Here is an 18,491-nt window from a genome sequence, read left to right on the forward strand (position 1 = left end):
TGAGAGGTGTTGGCACAAGGGAGAGTGTGCGGATGGGTTCTGGAGGGTGTGAAATTCAGGTTTTATTTGCTTTTTTGATTTTGTGCTGGGGATTGCTTGGTGGTAAGTGCACCACCACCAAGTTACACCCAGACTCTTTTACTGTGTATTTTGAGACAGGATCTCACTAAGAGGCCCACACTGACTTCACCCTTCACCCTTTTGCCTTGGCCTCTCAACACACTAGGATTTCAGGCACCACTGTGCACAGCACCAGAATTGAGTTTTCATGCAGAACAAAGATACATCTGGAAGAATACTCTTTGTTTTGCTGATGGCAGTGGTGTTGGTTGAGATTAATGAAGATCATATTTGCAAAAAGAAATTTTCTCATTTTTCTCCTGAGGTGTTCACAATATTATTCTTCCCCCCGGAAGATGAGCAAAAACAACAAATCGTACAGTAATACTCACATAAGAATCACCGTGTATACTGAACTTGGCATTGGGATCCTGGCCAACATGATTCTTCTTCTCTTTCACATCTCCTTGCTCATGACTGGGCCCAGAACTAAGTCCACTGACCTGCCTATTGGTCTTTGGCCCTAATCCACCTGGTAATGTTGCTAATTGATGGATTCATAACAGAAGATGTTTTTACACCTCAGGAGGGAAGGCGGGGTGACATGACCTGTAAAGTACTTATCTACCTGTACAGGTTGATGAGGGGCTTCTCCATCTGCACCACCTGCCTGCTGAGTGTCCTCCAGGCCATCATCCTCAGCCCCAGAAGCTCCTGTTTGGCAAAGTTCAAACATAGATCCTCATGTCACAACCTGTGTTCCCTTCTTTTCCTGTGTGTCATCTATTCATCCTTTAGTAGCCACCTCTTCATCTCCATTAGTGCTACCCCCAATTTGACCTCAGACAACTATATGTATGTCACAGAATATATATGTATGTCTCTTGTGCCCATGAGCTTCTTCCTTCAGCACACATTTTTAGGAATAATGACCACCTCAAATGGATACATGGTGGCTCTCTTGTGCAGGCATAGGAGGCAGTCCCAGCACCTTCACAGAACCAACCTTTCTCCAACATCATCCCCGGAACTGAGGGCCACACAGACAATCCTGCTACTCTTGATTTCCTTTGTGGTCCTGTCCATTTTGGACAGCATTATCACTTATGCAAGAATCACACTGAATGATGATCCAATATTTTACTGCATCCAGATTCTTGTGACCCATAACTATGCCTCATTCAGTCCTTTGGTATTTATTGCTACTGAAAAATGTATAATTAGTATTTTGAGATATATGTGGGGAAGACAGTAAGTATTTCAGTAGCCAGTGATGGATAAGCTCTGTGAAGATGAGAAATGTGCTGGCTTTAGAAGGATTTTCATTATGGCAGAGTGTATTTGCTTTGGTTGAAATGCAGTACAAAGTGCCAATTCTTCTATCAAACTCATTTGCTTGGATATGTGCGGACGCCAAATCATAAAGGAAAGTAAAAGCATATGCCTCTTTCATTTATTATGTTTATGTTTCTCATTGCTTCCCCAAGGGGGCCTGGGAGGTGGATGCCATTTGTCATGACCTGTGTTCTCCAAACTATGTTTAGATACAATAGTTCCAATGCTTTTCAATAATTGTATTGTCTCAGACATCTGTAGGTTTGCAAACGAGATATGCAAAAATTTGCTTCCAGAAAATATCAAATAACCAGCACACACACACACACACACACACACACGCACACATACTACATGCAAGGAGTCAGACATTTCCACATCATTGTAAATATCACATTCAGGGAGTTAACAGTCACTTCCACACCAATGCTCATAAAACCATGCTTTACAATATTAAAAGGTAGAATCACCTCAACACCTATAGCAATAAGAATGTATGAACAAAACATGGCCTCTGCAGACACTGGAATATTACTAAATCTTAAACTGGAAGAAAATTCTGGAACATGATGCAACATAGGTAGTCCCTCAAGTTACTCTACTCAGTGAAGCAAGTCAGTCACAAAAAAGCAAATATTATATAAATGCACGCAGAGAAGATGGAAGTTGAAATAGTCAAATTGATAAGACAGAAAACAGAATGGCATTCCTGACACCCAAGAAAGTGAGCAGCAGGGACCTCTCATTTGGTACATGCAAAATTTCCGTTCAGTAAGAAGAGAAGTGCTGGAGATGGACAGTGGTAAGAGTTGCACAATTATGTGAATGAACTTAATGCTGCTTGACTCTACATGATAAAATGGACAAAATGCTTATATATATTTTATCACAATAAGAGTTCTCAATTATATTAACCCAGTTGTGTAAAATAATATCTTCTAAAATTAAAAAGTAAGGAATAAGATTCTGAACATGGCACAATGTAACTTGGTGAGCTTTAAAAAAGAGAAAATTTGTCTCAATAACATGATTTGTTTTGAAAAGTTGAAGGCTTATTCTCAGTCTCCCTCAAGAAAGATGTTCTTCGTGTAGATTCTGTTAAGTACCACTCTGTGCGTTTCAGCCTTTGAGAGACTTTAAGCATTGCAATAGGTAGCTCCGATGTTATGTCTTTTGGGATGAAAAGTTGTATATGAGGCCAAAACACCAAATTTAAGCAGTAAATCAGGCATGGAAATTTCCCTAATCATGATAGCATTGTGCTGAAAATCACACACTTGTAATAGATTCTTTTTAAGTGGGAAAAATCAATCAAATATAAAATACTCTCAAATAAAATTTCTGCACAAAACTCTAACAAGAAAAGAAAGCAAAGTATATGAGTCTAAAATTTTTAAATTTCTTTTGCAGAGACAAACCCTCATAAATGCAGTTTTCCATGCTACATTATGGGACAAAGGTGCCATAAACAAACATTGGAGAAAAGATAGCCTCTTCAACAACTGGTGCTGGGAAAACTGGAAAACCATACATAGTATATCTGTCACCATGCATAAAACTAATTTGCAGTGGACCAAGGACCTTGGCATTAGACCAGACACCCTGTTTTCTACCACAAGAATATATAGGGCCAGCTCTCTGGCCTAGGAACCATATTCCTCAACAAGACCCCTAAAGAGAAAAGTATAACAAAGAATCAATCAATGGGATGGTATGAAAATAAAAAGCCTCTTCAAAGCAAAGCAAGAGTCAGAACCAACTGAATGGGAGAAAATACTGTCAACCTGCACCTCAGATAGAGGAATAATCTCCAAGATATGCACTGAACTCACATATTTAACACCAAAACAATAAGTGGGCAAAGTAACTGAATAGCCAGTTCACGGAAGAAATATGAAAGGTAGACTAATATATGAAAAGTTAACCAACATCTCCACCAAGTAGAGAAACACAGATTGAAACAACACTGAGATTCCGTCTCATTCCATCAACATGGCAATTTTCAAGAATACAAGTAACAATAAATTTTGGCAACATACAGGGGAAAGGATCACCCATACATTGCCAGTGGGACTGAAAATTGTGCAGCCACTCTGGAAAGCACTATGGAGATTCCTCAGGAAGCTTGGAATGGAACCATCATTTGACCAAATTATTCCACTCCTTGGTTTATACCCACAGGACTTAAAATCAGCATACTACAGTGATGCAACCACATTAATGTTTACAGCAGATCAACTCACAATAGCTAAGCTAGGGAACAAACCTAGGTGCCCTTCAACAGATAAATGGGTAAATAAAATGTGGTATATATGCACAATGGAATATTAGTCATAATCAAGGATGAAATTATGGCACGTGCCAGTAGATAGATGAAACTGGAGATTGTCATGCTATGTAAAAGAAGCCAGTTCCAAAAACCAAAGGGCAAATGTTTTCTCTGAGATGTGGATGCTGACACACAATAAGGGGTAGTGGAAGGAAGAATAAAGGTCATTGGATTACATAAAGGGAAATGAGGGGAAGGGAGGGGGAGGGAAGCAGGAAAGACCGTGGAATGAATGGGACAGAACTTTCCTACTTTATACACGAATGCATGACCAGTGCATGACCACATCATGTTCAACCACAAGAACGGGATCCTAATTGGAATAAGTTATACTCCTGGTAGATATAATATAGCAAAATAGAGCCTCCATCATGTATACCTAGAAAGAATGAATAAAAAACAATAAGATGGATAAACCGTGACCCAAGGTGACCAAAAGAACATACACATTGTGTATAAATTATTCTAATGAGGATCCTAATCTTGCGATTGGATATGATGTGGACTTTCACCAGTCATATATTCATATGTGAACATAGGACTGTTACATCCGATTCACTGGAGTGTATTTCCTATTTCAATTTCCTCTTCCTTGATCCCCCTTTGTCCAATCCAATGAACTTCTATTTTTCCATTCCTCCCTCCTTGTGTGTTTGCATTCACATATCAGAGAGAACATTCAGCCTTTGTTTTTTTGGGGATTGGTTTATTTCACTTAGCATGATAGTCTCCAGCTCCATCCATTTACCAGCAAATGCCATCATTTCCTCCTTCTCTAAGGCTGAGTAATATTCCATTGTGTATATGTGCCACATTTTCTTGATCCATCCATCTGTTGAAGGGCACCTAGGTTGGTTCCATAGCTTAGCTATTGTGTATTGATCTGCTATGAACGTTGATGTGGCTGCATCACTGCAGTACGTGAATTTTAAGTCCTTTGGGTATATGCCAAGGAGTGGGATAACTGGGTCAAATGATGATTCCATTCCGGGTTCTCTTAGGAATGTCCACATTGCTTTCCAGAGCACCACTTTTCAGTTCCACCAACAATGTCTGAGTGAATTGCCCACACCCTTGCCAACGTTTACTCTTATTTGCATTCTTGATTGATGATTGCCATTCTGAAAGTGAGATGGAATCCCAGTGTAGTTTTAATGGCCAGAGATGTTGAATATTTTTTCACGTATTTGTTGACTATTCATATTTCTTCTTCTGTGAAGTTCTTCAGTTCCTTTGCCCATTTATTGGTTAGACTACATTTTGTTGTTAATTATTTTTAGCACTTGTATATGCTGGGAATTAATGGTCTATCTGAGATTCAGCTTGCAAAGATGTTCTCCAAAATCTGTAAGACCTGTCTTTACATTTCTGATTGTTTCCTTTGCTGTGAAGAAGCTCTTAAGATTGATACCATTTCATTTATTGATTCTTGATTTTACTTCTTGGGCTTTAGGAGTCTTGTTGAGGAAGTCTCTTCCTAAGCTGACATGGAGAATCAGGCCTACATTTTCTTCTAGTAGGTTCAGGGAAAATACCAGTTTTTAAATAGGTAAAAGTATTATGTATCAATGAATATGTCAAAAGAAGAATTTAGGAAAATGTGACAAAACCAAACACCTTATGTACTATCGCCTACGAACATCATGGTTCCTTCTATGTTCTGATAATTTTGATTTAAATTTGTGGTCTGAAGCAGTAGATATGAAGAAATCAAGTAGTAGGACTACTAATCATGTATACCTTCTAATTTTTGTACTGCATTCTGATGAATTACTCTATCTGCCATGATAGAATACTAGACATTATGAGTTCCACAAAAGGACAATTGGAGAAAAGAGGGAGGAAACACAAAAATCTAGTTGTGATAAAAAATAATCAAATATATAAAGACACCCTTCACAAAATAAGATGCCCAGGTAGGTTGTGGACCTGAAATGATTTCTAATAACATCTTGTCATTAGAAAAATAAAAATAAAACCACAATGAGATTCCAATAGACAGTCACTGAACTGTTGCCATTCTAATGACTGGTTGGTTATAGTAATGAACATTTAAAATTTAGTTAAGGTACACAAACCCAACAGCAACAACTGCTGGTACATATGCAAAGAACAGGAATCCTCACTGATTTATGGGATTCGAAAATACAGGCAGTTTTGAAAACAGCATTGCAATATATGATCCCTACCAGAGAGTCTCCTACATGATCCAACGATCACATCTCTCTGTTTTACAAATATTCTGTGTGCACATGTTCATAGCAGTTTTATTCATGATCACTAGAAATTGGGAAGGAAGAAATTGGAAGAAAAAATGAACTTTGGGAAAGGAATGGGTAAGCAAATATTGTACTTGCCAAAGAGACACTTCCAAGGTAGACTGCTGATTAACTCAGTAAGAGAAGTGAAACTCAAATGTATTTTAATAAATGAAAGAAGTCTCTCTTCTCTTGGCCTCACCTGCCTGTGACTACCTCAACCAAAACTCCAGCTCCAGCTGCATTCGTAGTATTTACTTCAACACATTTTAATTTAAATTGCACTCATACCTAGAACTCTAACCCTGGTGCTTTGGAAAATCATGGAAAACAGAGCCAAGGTTACCGAGGAACTAGGTCCACCATGGAAGAATGGGCTGGGGAGGAGGATGCCCATCATGCATTATAGCAGAGATGCCAATGCTGATGGCAACTCTAAGGGGGTACCAGGAATACCTCAACCCAGAAAGCGGTCTTGCAAAGTATGAAGAAACGTTAGACAAATTTGTCCTAGGCCAAAATGTAAGATGTCAATGCTTTCTAAATGATTGGGACCAGTCCAATCCCTAATACCCATGCCAATTAACTTAGAGAAAAATTGGGAGCCCAGGTCTCCCTATATTGCTGTTATCCATCAGATAATCTCAAATGAGGAGGCAGGTGAAATGTCTCACTGGGGACTCCATGGCTCTGTGCTTTCCAGGAGAAATTGTCACCTTCCTAGAGACATGAAAATTAAGGTCCTGCAGAGAGATGAGTTGAAGACCTCCCTTTCCTAAACCAGCACAGGTTCTTCTAGGTGCACTGAGTCTTTCCTGTCACATGCATCTGGGTAAGTGGCTCAACAGGTGCAGAGCCAGTGGGCAAGGGGGTCCTAGGAAGACTGAGGAAGGAGGAAGACTGGGCTTGCTAGAGAGGTTGTTGGTATCTGCAAAAGGGACATTAGCTCTGAGAGTCCTATGCAGGACAGAGGATGTGTTCTGTAAAGCACAACAAGGACATCTCCTTCCTAGCTTATTTACCACTTTAGAGACTGTTAAAAATGGCTTGAATTTTTGCATAGGATGTATCAATAAATTTTACATTTTCATGAACTAAATTATATTTACTGACTAGCCAAATTATATTTGATGACGAGTCATTTTTAAAGCTCCACCGGAGCTATAATTTTCTGAATATTACTGCCAATTCATGGCATCTCCACACTCCTGACTGTCCTAGAACTTTTAGGTTGACAGGACGCAGCCTCTGAAGTAATACTGCAACTAATACCTTTCAGTGCCCTGATTTACAGGTTAGTAAATGTACACCTTGAAGAGCTCTGTAGTGCCAAGTATTTCTATAGCTACTGTTTTCATTCTTATTTATTAGCTGAATTTTTGCTTTACTTAATGTTCTTCATTTTAATTTTTATTAGTGCATTTTAATTATAAATAGCCATGGAATCCACTCTTTCATATTCACAGATGCACACAAAAGAATTTGCTGCCACCTTAGGTTTTTAAAATAATTTTAAATGAATTACAGCCAAACTGTTATTTCATAGAAGGCACAGGTGTGAAGGTACTTTACAGCTATTTTTAAATGGTAGTTATTCAATGATAATATGTATCTACTTAAGATGATTGTTCGACCCAGCAGCTTGAGGGGCTGAGGCAATATTGAGAGAACTGTCAGCACCTTAGCGAGGCTCTAAGCAACTTAGGAAGATGATGTCTCAAAATAGAAAATAAAAAGATTGGGGATGTGGCTCAGCGTTTGAGCGCTCCTGGGTTCAATGAGTTCAAACTTTGGTATCAAAATAAATAAATAAAGATGTAGTTTGGGAAAACTGGACATTTTCCCTTACATGAATAAACAAACAATAACAAGCTTATGCCATTATCACCACATATGGGTCTCAAGTTATCATTTTGTGAACCATAAAGCTTAGAGATGAGTGGAACTTTGGTATTGTACTCTCTGTTCCTGGGATTCCTGTGGGACCAACTCAAATTTGTTGGGTAAGTGAATGGAGAAATTTGTCACATTTCTTGGTCATTACTTTTTAAATCCTCAACTTTTTTCTACTGGATCATCTTTTTGCTTACTGGCTTCTCTTTATTGAGACTGAGAATAGGAAAACAAGACCATATTTTATATAAAGAACTTTATAAATCAATGGAAATATTGCACTAAAATTTAAGCAGAAATTTATTACTATTTCAAATACAAGGTCCATTAATCTAATTACAATTACCTGATAATAATTGTAAGAACCCAGAAAACTATGCCAGACATGGGAAATCACATAAGAGGGTTTATTAAGCAAACAGTGTCTCCCTGTAGGGTAAGAGAGAAAATGAGAGGAAAAGAGAAAGTGTGTGTGCAAGAGAGAGTGTGAAAAGTGAGGAGGAGAGAAAGCAAGTGGGTAGGAGAGAGAAAGCATGAGAAAAGATGGCAGGGAAGCTATCCTTAAGCAGTTGAATTCCAACAGGCTAACAGGGGACCAATAACAGAGAAGGACACTTGCAAGCCGACTGATGAACCAATAGCTAGCTAGGATGTTCACAGACTGACAAGTAGTTGGGAGGCAGGGAAAATGACTGCAATGTAAAGGGCAGGGGAGCAGCTTTATATTACATTACATTCCCCCGTTTCTGTTTTTATAAGAAAATCTTTTGTTCTCCAGTTCTTTCCCCATTATCTCTCCTTCCTGTGTACGTGACTAGGCCTGGTTTTGCAGATGAGATGTAAAAAGTCCATTCTCCCAGGGGCAGTCTTCGACTTCCAGAGGCAGATGGCTTTCATGGACTTCATTTCCTCGATTTGACTGATCCCCTATTTCTACACTAACTGCCTGTCCCCAGTTCTGGCTTCATTTCCCCCTCTAATTTTAGAAACTCCTTACTGCTGTAGGAAAAGGGGGGCAATGACCACTCTGACTGCTTCAAGCTAGAAGGGGGCTGCATGTGGCAAGCAGTATGGAGTTCCCTTTTAGAAATTGGGTCAGTTGAGGGGTGCATGGTAGAAGTCTGTTTGGGGGAAGAGCAGGTTGTAAAGGCATCTTGGGATGGGTGCTTCTATGAGAGAAGAACAAAAAGACATGAGTACTGAAATGAGATTAGTACAAGATTAATGCAGACTCTGGGACATGCCAATGAATATCATGAAGGTGACAGAAGTCAATAATTCCTCACCAGGGGATGGAAGAACTGAAATGTTTTTTCCCATAACAAGGCCTAGGAAAGGCTGCAGAGGACAAGGCCTTTATTTGGGAACTTTAACATTGTCCAGGTTATCAGGAATGGAAACACAACATTTAGTAGAGATCTCTATACTTCTGTTACTAGCAAACATAGGTTAAGTCTACCTGTGTAGTTTATGAAGGTCTGTAGGCCTTAAACTGAGTAAAATTTTCTGACTCTGGCAGTTTTTTTTTTTTTTTTTCCATGCAAAATACTTTATTTATGCAGACGGCTAAGACGTCTGCTCGGGACAAAAAAAGGAAAAAAGAGTGGCAGTTTCTTTTATAGCTTTTAGTCTTTATTCTAGTGGGTTAACACAAGTGTACATCTTAAGTTACATTTAACTATTATTTCTTTTAAATGCCCAAGAATGGCTATATTTTGGTTTGAACTGTTTTGCTAGGTATTTAAGATCAGGCTGGTCAAAGTAACCTGTTCCTGTCTGTTAAACAGTCAGCCAAGTTCCCACAGGGGCCACTCATAGAGAATTTGAGAGCCTTAGCTTTAGTGCCATCCATTAGGCAGGGTCTCCTCGAAGAGGTGGCTTCCCTTGAAAGCACCAGGGGTGTCTCCCTTTTTCCTTGACCCTCCTCTGAAGCCAGTGCACTGATTCGCTCTTCATCCTCTAGTGGCCTCATCAATCTCCCTGATTGGGAGGTCATGTGACCCAGAGTTTCAAAGCTCCTTAGACAAGTCCTCTTGTTCCCTGGGTTCAGGCTGACGTTGGGGGCAAAATACTGGTTTTTTTCTTGGCCTCTGTATTTAATCTCAGTCTCCAAGTTTGATCTTAACCATCCAGCAAGCCAGTCTCACCAATCATAAAGAGTGCTGGCATTTAATTTCAATGCCTATGACTTTACAGTTATTCACCCCCTTTAATTGGGGTCTACATTATCCATCCTATAGGTGATGGCTTACTATTTCAAGTTAATTTATGGTGTTTGCTCTTGAAGCAGCACTTCTACAAAATATTAATCAGGCAACAATTAGAGTTTACAAAGAAAATACAAAATGGAATCACCAACAGTAAAACAATTTTAAAGACATCTTACTTCTATTAGTTTACCCAATTTATATTGGACCTTTTTAAGTCATGTGAATTAAAAGTATTTGGATCCATTTTTAAAATTTCAATTTTATGCACACTTATAGTTAACTCAAGTTGGATAAAAAGAACTGATCAAAAATCATTAACCTAGGTATGTAGGATTAAAATGGTGAGCTCAAAAATATAGCATTTTCCAAATCTTCACCTTCTTGGCTTAGGATCAGACTTCCTTAAGAGGACTCCCATAGCACAAGAAATAAAAGCAAGAATCAACAGCTGGGATACATTCAAACTAAAAAGCTTTCTCTCAGCAAGGGAAACTATCAGTAATGTGAAGAGAGAGCCTACAGAGTCGCAGAATACTTTGTCACTCATACTTCAGATAGAGCACTAATCTCCAGAATCTATAAAGAACTCAAAAAACTCTGCACCAAGAATGCAAATAATCCAATCAACAAATGGGCTAAGGAAACGAATAGACACTTCACAGAAGATCTACAAGCAGTCAACAAACATATGGAAGAATGTTCAACATCTCTAGTAATAAGAGAAATGCAAATCAAAACCACCCTAAGATTCCATCTCACCCCAATTAGAATGGCGATTATCAAGAACACAAGCAACAACAGGTGTTGGAGAGGATGTGGGGAAAAAGGTATACTCATACATTGCTGGTCAATTCACAATAGCCAGATTGTGGAACCAACCTAGATGTCCTTCAATTGATGAATGGATAAAGAAACTGGTATATATATATACAATGGAATATTACTCAGCCATAAAGAATGATAAAATTATGGCATTTGCAGGAAAATGGATGAAATTGGAGAATATCATGCTAAGTGAGATAAGTCAATCTCAAAAAACCAAAGGTCAAATGATATCGCTAATAAGTGGATGAGAACACAATGGGGGGAGGGAGGGGTTAGTGTTAGGGTTAGAGTTAGGGTTAGGAAGGGGGGGCAAGAATGGAGGAAGGAAGGACTGTATAGAGAGAAAAGAGGGGTGGCAGGGGTGGGAGAGGTGGAGGAAAGGGAAAAAATAACAGAATGAATCAAACAACATTACCCTATGTAAATTTATTATTACACAAATGGTGTGCCTTTACGCCATGTACAGAGAAACAACATGTATCCCATTTGTTTACAATAAAAAAAAGAAAAGCACTTCAATTATAGCCCTATTCAAACTGCATGTTAGAGTACTGTACCAGAGATAGATAAGGGGTTTTTCTAGAAAATCTTGAGGTACACTGCTCAGATGTTGGGGTCCGAGTGAGAATGAGAAAAACAGAAAATACCCAGAGTTTCATGGAAATGCACTCGTGTATTTGCTCCGAAAACTCTATTCCATTGCAGCCTATCACTGCTTGCATAGGGAAAGCTCATTTCACGGAAATCCAAACTGTTTGTTATAACAGTGGCACCGTGTATGGTGGAACAAACACATCCATGGAGCAAAGTGGGTATGAGGAGGGGAGTTGACAGGTAAAGTTTTGTGAAACTTTCTCAGAAAAGCAACTTCAATTTCAGCCCTATTGAACCTGTACGTTAGAGTACCGCAACAGAAAAACATAAGGGCCTTTTATGGAAACCCTGGAGGTAGAGTGCTCAGATGTTTGGGGAAGAGTGGGAATGAGAAAAAGAGAAAACACCCAGAGTTTCATGGGATTCCAGTTGTGCGTTTGCTCAGAAAACGCTTTTCACTTGCAGGCTAACACTGCGTGCAAAGAGAAAGCTCAATTCATGGAAATCGAAACAGTTTGGTTAAGAATTTCTTGGCTACACAAGGGGTTAGTGTAATGGTAAGTGTTTGGTCATTGTTGTGGTGGGTTAGGTTTTGGTTGGATATGGGATAATGTGTTAGTGGTTATTGTACATTGTGTAGGGCATAATGTAATGGTTAGTCAGCTTCTAAGGATTAGGTGTGGCACTATTTACGGGTTAAGGGAAAATGGTTCAGGTTTAAGATAAAGTGAGTGTGATGGTGTTTGATGGTAAGGTGTCAAATACTTGGACTGTGATTGGGAATGAGAAGTAACAGTTTAACTGTATATTACAACATTTTAGGGGTTAGGTTTAGGGATTAGTTCAGTTTGGTTTGGGGAGGTAGGTTGGTTAGGATTTGGTATTTTTTGTGGGGGTCGGGTCTATTTAGAATCTTGGGATTGGTTTTAGCATTAGGTTAAGATTATAGTTGGTGTTAGGGTATTAGTTGGGGTTTGGCTATCAGTTAGGGTTTCTGGTAAGGTCTAGAGTTTGGGGTTGAGATTAGTCACAGAACTAAGGTTTAGGCTGAAACAGGGTTAGAGTTAGAATTTGGGTTTTGTCTTTGGTGGTGGAGTTGGTTGTAGGCATTATCAATGAAAATCAGGGCTTGCCTGGCTCATGGGAGGCCCTGAATTCCACCCCCACCACCCATAAAAATAAATAAATAGACCAGGTACAGTAGCACATACCTGTAATCCCACCTGCTTGGGAGTCTCAGGCTCATGAGTTCAAAGCCAGCATCAACAAAAGCGAGGCGTTGAGCAACTCAGTGAGACCCTGTCTCTAAAGAAAATACAAAATAGGACTGGGGATGTGGCTCAGTGGTCGAGTGCCCCTGAGTTCAATCTCTGTTACTCCCCAAAATAAAATAAAATACATAAAGGTATTGTGTCCATCTATAACTTTATAAAAGAGGTCAGGGCTTAGGGTAGGTTCAAGGTTGTAAAAGGGTGTTTGTATAAGGTGCTGAATGTGGTGTTAGCATCACTTGGGCACAAGTGTTGAATTCTCTCAATCTTCTTTCCCCCTTATCTCTCCTTCCTGCGTACGTGACTAGGCCTGGTTTTGCAGATGAGATGTAAAAAGTCCATTTTCCCAGGGGCAGTCTTCGACTTCCAGAGGCAGATGGCTTTCATGGACTTCATTTCCTCGATTTGACTGATCCCCTATTTCTACACTAACTGCCTGTCCCCAGTTCTGGCTTCATTTCCCCCTCTAATTTTAGAAACTCCTTACTGCTGTAGGAAAAGGGGGGCAATGACCACTCTGACTTCTTCGAGCTGGAAGGGAGCAGCATGGGGCAAGCAGTATGGAGTTCCCTTTTTAGAAATTGGGTCAGTTGAGGGGTGCATGGTAGAAGTCTGTTTGGGGGAAGACCAGGTTGTAAAGGCATCTGGGATGGGTGCTTCTATGAGAGAAGAACAAAAAGACATGAGTACTGAAATGAGATTAGTACAAGATTAAACTGCCAGAGTCAGAAAATTTTAGTCAGTTTAAGGCCTACAGACCTTCATAAACTACACAGGTAGACTTAATCTATGTTTGCTAGTAACAGAAGTATAGAGATCTCTACTAAATGTTGTGTTTCCATTCCTGATAACCTGGACAATGTTAAAGTTCCCAAATAAAGGCCTTGTCCTCTCCAGCCTTTCCTAGGCCTTGGATCGACAAATGGGCTAAGGATATGAACAGACACTTCACAGAAGAAGATCTACAAGCAAGCAACAGATATATGAAAAAATGTTCACCATCTTAAGTAATAAGAGAAATGCAAATCAAAACTACACTAAGATTTCATCTCACCCCAATTAGAATAGCGATTATCAAGAACACAAGCAACAATAGGTGTTGGAGAGGATGTGGGGAAAAAGGTATACTCATACATTGCTGGTGGGGTTGCAAATTAGTGCAGCCACTCCGGAAAGCAGTGTGGAGATTCCTCAGAAAGCTTGGAATGGAACAACCATTTGACCCAGCTATCACACTCCTTGGCCTATACCCAAAGAACTTAAAATCAGCATACTACAGAGATACAGCCACATCAAAGTTCATAGCTGCTCAATTCACAATAGCCAGATTGTGGAACCAACCTAGATGTCCTTCAATTGATGAATGGATAAAGAAACTGTGGCATACATATATAATGGAATATTACTCTGCCATAAAGAATGATAAAATTATAGCATTTGCAGGCAAATGGATGAAATTGGAGAATATCATGCTAAGTGAGATAAGCCAATCTCAAAAAACCAAACGACAAATGATCTCGCTGATAAGCAGATGAGGACATATAATGGAGGGTGGGAGGGGTTAGCGTTAGGGTTAGGTATAGGGTTAGGGTTAAGGAGGGTGGTGAGAATGGAGGAAGGAAGGACTTTATAGAGGGAAAAGAGGGGTGGGAGGGGTGGGGGAAGGGAAAAAATAACAGAGAATCAAACCACATTACCCTATGTAAATTTATGATTACGCCAATGGTATGCCTTGATTCCATGTACAAATAGAGAAACATGTATCCCATTTGTTTACAATAAAAATAATATAGCATTTAAGAAAACCAAGAGTCCTAAAAGAACAATGATAATGGCCATTAATTATAGCATGAGAGACTGAGAAAGAAAAGGGCAGAGAGAAGAGGTAAAAGGGAGAGATAAAGTGTTCTATGTGGCAGCCCAGGAGAAATTTAAAATGGACACTTTTTTTACTTGGGTTTGAGACTGGTCTCCCACTGAGCATTCTGGATTCCTCCATTTACATTTCAATGTAAGCCTTGACTGAGATCTGGATCTGGAAGGGGTTAAAATGTTCTAGCAGCAACTTGATGCCTAGGGTATTTTAACCCTTTTTCCTGGTTAGTAATCAATTCAGGTTTGAATGCAGAAAATTATGAAAAATTATCTCCCACTACTTGTGGGGAATGGGGCTGCTTCATCATACTCCTTACTGGACATGTCACTGATGGTTGCGCTGGTTAGTCCCTCCACACCGGCGTATGTGGGACCTCGTGGCAGGAGGACTAGGCCAGCTGGGCCAGGGAATGGAGGCAGTACAGCTGAGTTGAAGTTGGAGGAGGAGGAGGGATTAAGAGGGGGAGAAGTGTTTCTTCCAAAGGAAGTGTTTGACTTTCCAGGAACAGCCAAGAAGCAAGAAAAAAGAGACTTGAAGATAAGGAATCCCTTTCCATCTGCCGGCTCACTCACAGAAGCTGTGAGTGAGCTGTGGCCATTTTGGATTGATTATCTAAAGGGTACACAAATGAATTTTGATGGCTTTAAGCCAGGGGGTCAGGCAAAGGGTTCTAAAGTTGTCTAATAGACACCCCAGGGGTGAATCTGCCAGAATGGAGGACCCAGATCCCATGGTGGAGACTGATACAGCTGAGTCTGTGTCCCGGCGTCCCGAGGCCACAGAGTAGTCGACTGGAGATGAGGAGGCAGCACAGAGATGGTGTTGTCACACAAACATCAATGTGGGCCAGGCAAAAGCCGAGAGGGTTGAGAACCTGACATCAGGGTTTTTGAGGGCAAGTGCGAGTGTGAAGATGACTCTCAACCCTGAGAGAGAATCTCCACCATAAAATCAGGAATCCACCCAGCAGAGGAGACCGACTAAGGGGCCAGCCATAACTATAAAAGTCGTGGCTGTGGTACCCCCACCCCTCAGCTGCCTCAAGGGCACAGGATACTCAATGATTGCTTCTCAGGTGGCAGAGGAGTGTTTAAGTGGGCCTAGAGAAACCTGCCTAAGGGACTCACCAATCTGAAGTCTGGTGATGAATGCAGAGCAGAGCTGAGTGTCCAGGCGAATGGAAGGTGAGGCTGTGTCCGGGGGCACTGGGGCATCAGATGGGGTTCCACTTGCTTAAGAGACAGTGGAAGAGCCCATTCAAGTCACAGCACCAATGTAAGAACCCAGAAAACCATGCCGGATGTGGGAATTGACATAAGAGGGTTTATTAAGCAAACAGAGAGGCTCCCTGCAGGGTAAGAGAGAAAATGAGAGGAAAAGAGAAAGGGCACGCACAAGGTAGGGTGTGAAAAGTGAGGAGAGAGAAAGCAAGTGAGTAGGAGAGAGAAAGCAAGAGAAAAGATGGCAGGGAAGCTATCCTTAAGGAGTTGAAGTCTGCCAGGCTAACAGGGGACCAATAACAAAGAAGGATACTTGCAAGCTGACTGATGAACCAATAGCTAGCTAGGATGTTCACAGACTGACAAGTAGTTGGGAGGTGGCGAAATGGCTGCAGCGGAAAGGGGCGGGGAAGCAGCTTTATATTACATTACAGTTTCTTTATCCATTCATCTGTTGAAGGGAATCTAAATTGATTCCACAATCTAGCTATTGTGAATTGAGCTGTTATAAACATTGATGTGGCTGCTTTACTTTAGTAGGCTAATTTTACCCCTAGGTTCTAACCTCAGTCTTCACATTTACTAAATATATGACTTTCTTCACGTCATTTAACCTACCTAAAATTTAGGCTTTTTCCCCACAAACAAAAGGGAATAATATGTCCTACGATATATATTATTACTTAGGAGACTAAAAACAAATGCAATTGTGCAGGTGAATGAGTCTTAAAAACTATAGTTCTATGCTACATAGATAGTGTTACCTATTCAGCAAGGAGACAATAAAGACCAAAGAATCTGAAATCCAACTTACAAATGGAATCCTGGCTCTATCATTTACTAGCTCTGCCTTTTGATGTGTAAATCTCTGGCTGGAAGATGTAGGGATCTACATTTTTAATAAATCCCCAATGTGATTTGTGTGCAAATTCAACCTGAGAAGCACATTCCCTAGAGAAAAATAAAACTAGGGGGAAAAATGGACTATGGAAGAACTCTGTAACCAAATACTGAGGAATAAAGATCCAGAGTTTTACACACAAGAAAAATTTTAGCCCTCACAAATAGAATTTCAACTGTAAGTTTCTTAACAGGGTGGGGTTGATGAGATCAAGACCATAACTGATCTACACACAAGCACCTTAATGGTGAATGTTCAAGAAATTCCTATTCTAGACTCCAAGGGAAAGGGTGGAAAGGGAACACTGAAAAAAAATTTATCCAGATTCTTTTGAAGAAGCAAAGAAAACTGTTTTTGCAAAAGTCACACCTACTAAAGTTGGGGTTGAATGATCTCAGAAAATAGAACTGCTTCCTCTTCAATTCATTTAATTAATGTCAGACCTCCCTGCTCCAACTAATTAATCACATCTACCACAAACCTCAGATAACCTCCCAAAAGCAGCCTGGCCCACTAATGGACAAGTTGATCCTGTAACCATCAGAACCATCAAAGGCCAGAAGTTATATGGGCTTTTGATAAAAATAAACTGAAATAACCAAGTTGGTCATATAGTTGCTGTAATATAATATAAAGCTGCTCCCCCGCCTCCCAACTTACAACCTAGCTTGTCAGTCTGTGGACATCCTAGCTAGTTATTGGTTCATCAGCCAGCCTGCAAGTCTCCTTCCTCGTTATTGGTCCCCTGTTAGCCCAGCAGAATTCGACTGTTTAAGAATAGCCCCCCATGATTTTCACTCTCCTCCTCAATTTCATGCTCTCTTCTCCATTTCTTTCTTTCTCTCTCTCTCTCTCTCTCTCTCTCTCTCTCTCTCTCTCTCTCTCTTCCTCTCATTTTCTCTCTACCCTGCAGGGAGACACTCTGCCTGTTTTCCACTTCTGAAGTGGTTTCTGTGTTCTTACACCACCTACTGCTCGATTTACCATGTTAGACTTAAAAGATGCCTTTTCCTCTATACCCTAGACTCTCAATTGCAATGTCTGTTTACCTTTAAGGAACCAAATAGTGGGGCTCAATTAACCTAGAATGTGTTGCCTCAAGGATTTGACAACAGCCCTCAGCTCTTCGGAAAAACGCTAGCTAAGAACTTAGCAAAAGAACAGTTAAATGCAACTGAATGTACACTTATGGTCGCCCCAAGACTAAGTCAGACTGCAGGCTACACAAGAGAGTCGTAGGAAAATGTGCCTCAAAACTACCAAGAGAAACTGCCAGAGTCAGAAATTTTGGTTGGTTTAAGGTCTACAGATTTTCCTACCCTGGACCAGGCCTGCTAAATTGCGTCCAGAAGTTCCTACAGGATCAGATGCATGAGTTGACCCACCAATTGGTCGATCAACTGCTTCCCCTTGAAGACACCTGAAGCCAAAGCCCACAGTACACTAACGACACCTGGCTCCAAAACTCTGCTCTCACCTATGGCCCTCCGTGACCCCCTTTTTACAGGAATGAGACTCCTCACCCCTCACCAGCAGGAAGAAGCTACAGAAGGAAGACCATCGTCCCAACCCTGGCATCTGTAAGCACAAAAAGGGAGGCGTGTTGGCATCAGATCTGCCATTTAGCTGCTGCCAGGATCCTGCCCCCACCACACACTTTTACAGCCTAGATCCTTAACCTGTGAACTTCCTCATCAGACATGGTCCCATAATTATTAG

At 40.4% G+C, this 18,491-nt stretch overlaps 1 protein-coding gene across 1 annotated transcript; it reads left to right on the top strand.

Annotated features, from left to right (window-relative positions):
• Positions 1-664: 664 nt before the first annotated feature.
• On the top strand, positions 665-18,285 carry LOC306649501 (vomeronasal type-1 receptor 53-like; the record flags this gene model as incomplete). The annotated part of the gene is made up of 2 exons (XM_079120521.1): positions 665-1,252; positions 18,280-18,285. The coding sequence occupies 2 exons, from the start codon at positions 665-667 to the stop codon at positions 18,283-18,285; spliced, it is 594 nt and encodes a 197-aa protein (XP_078976647.1).
• Positions 18,286-18,491: the final 206 nt, after the last annotated feature.

Source organism: Sciurus vulgaris (genome assembly GCF_902686455.1).
Source record: "Sciurus vulgaris genome assembly, chromosome: 18".
NCBI lineage: Eukaryota > Metazoa > Chordata > Mammalia > Rodentia > Sciuridae > Sciurus > Sciurus vulgaris.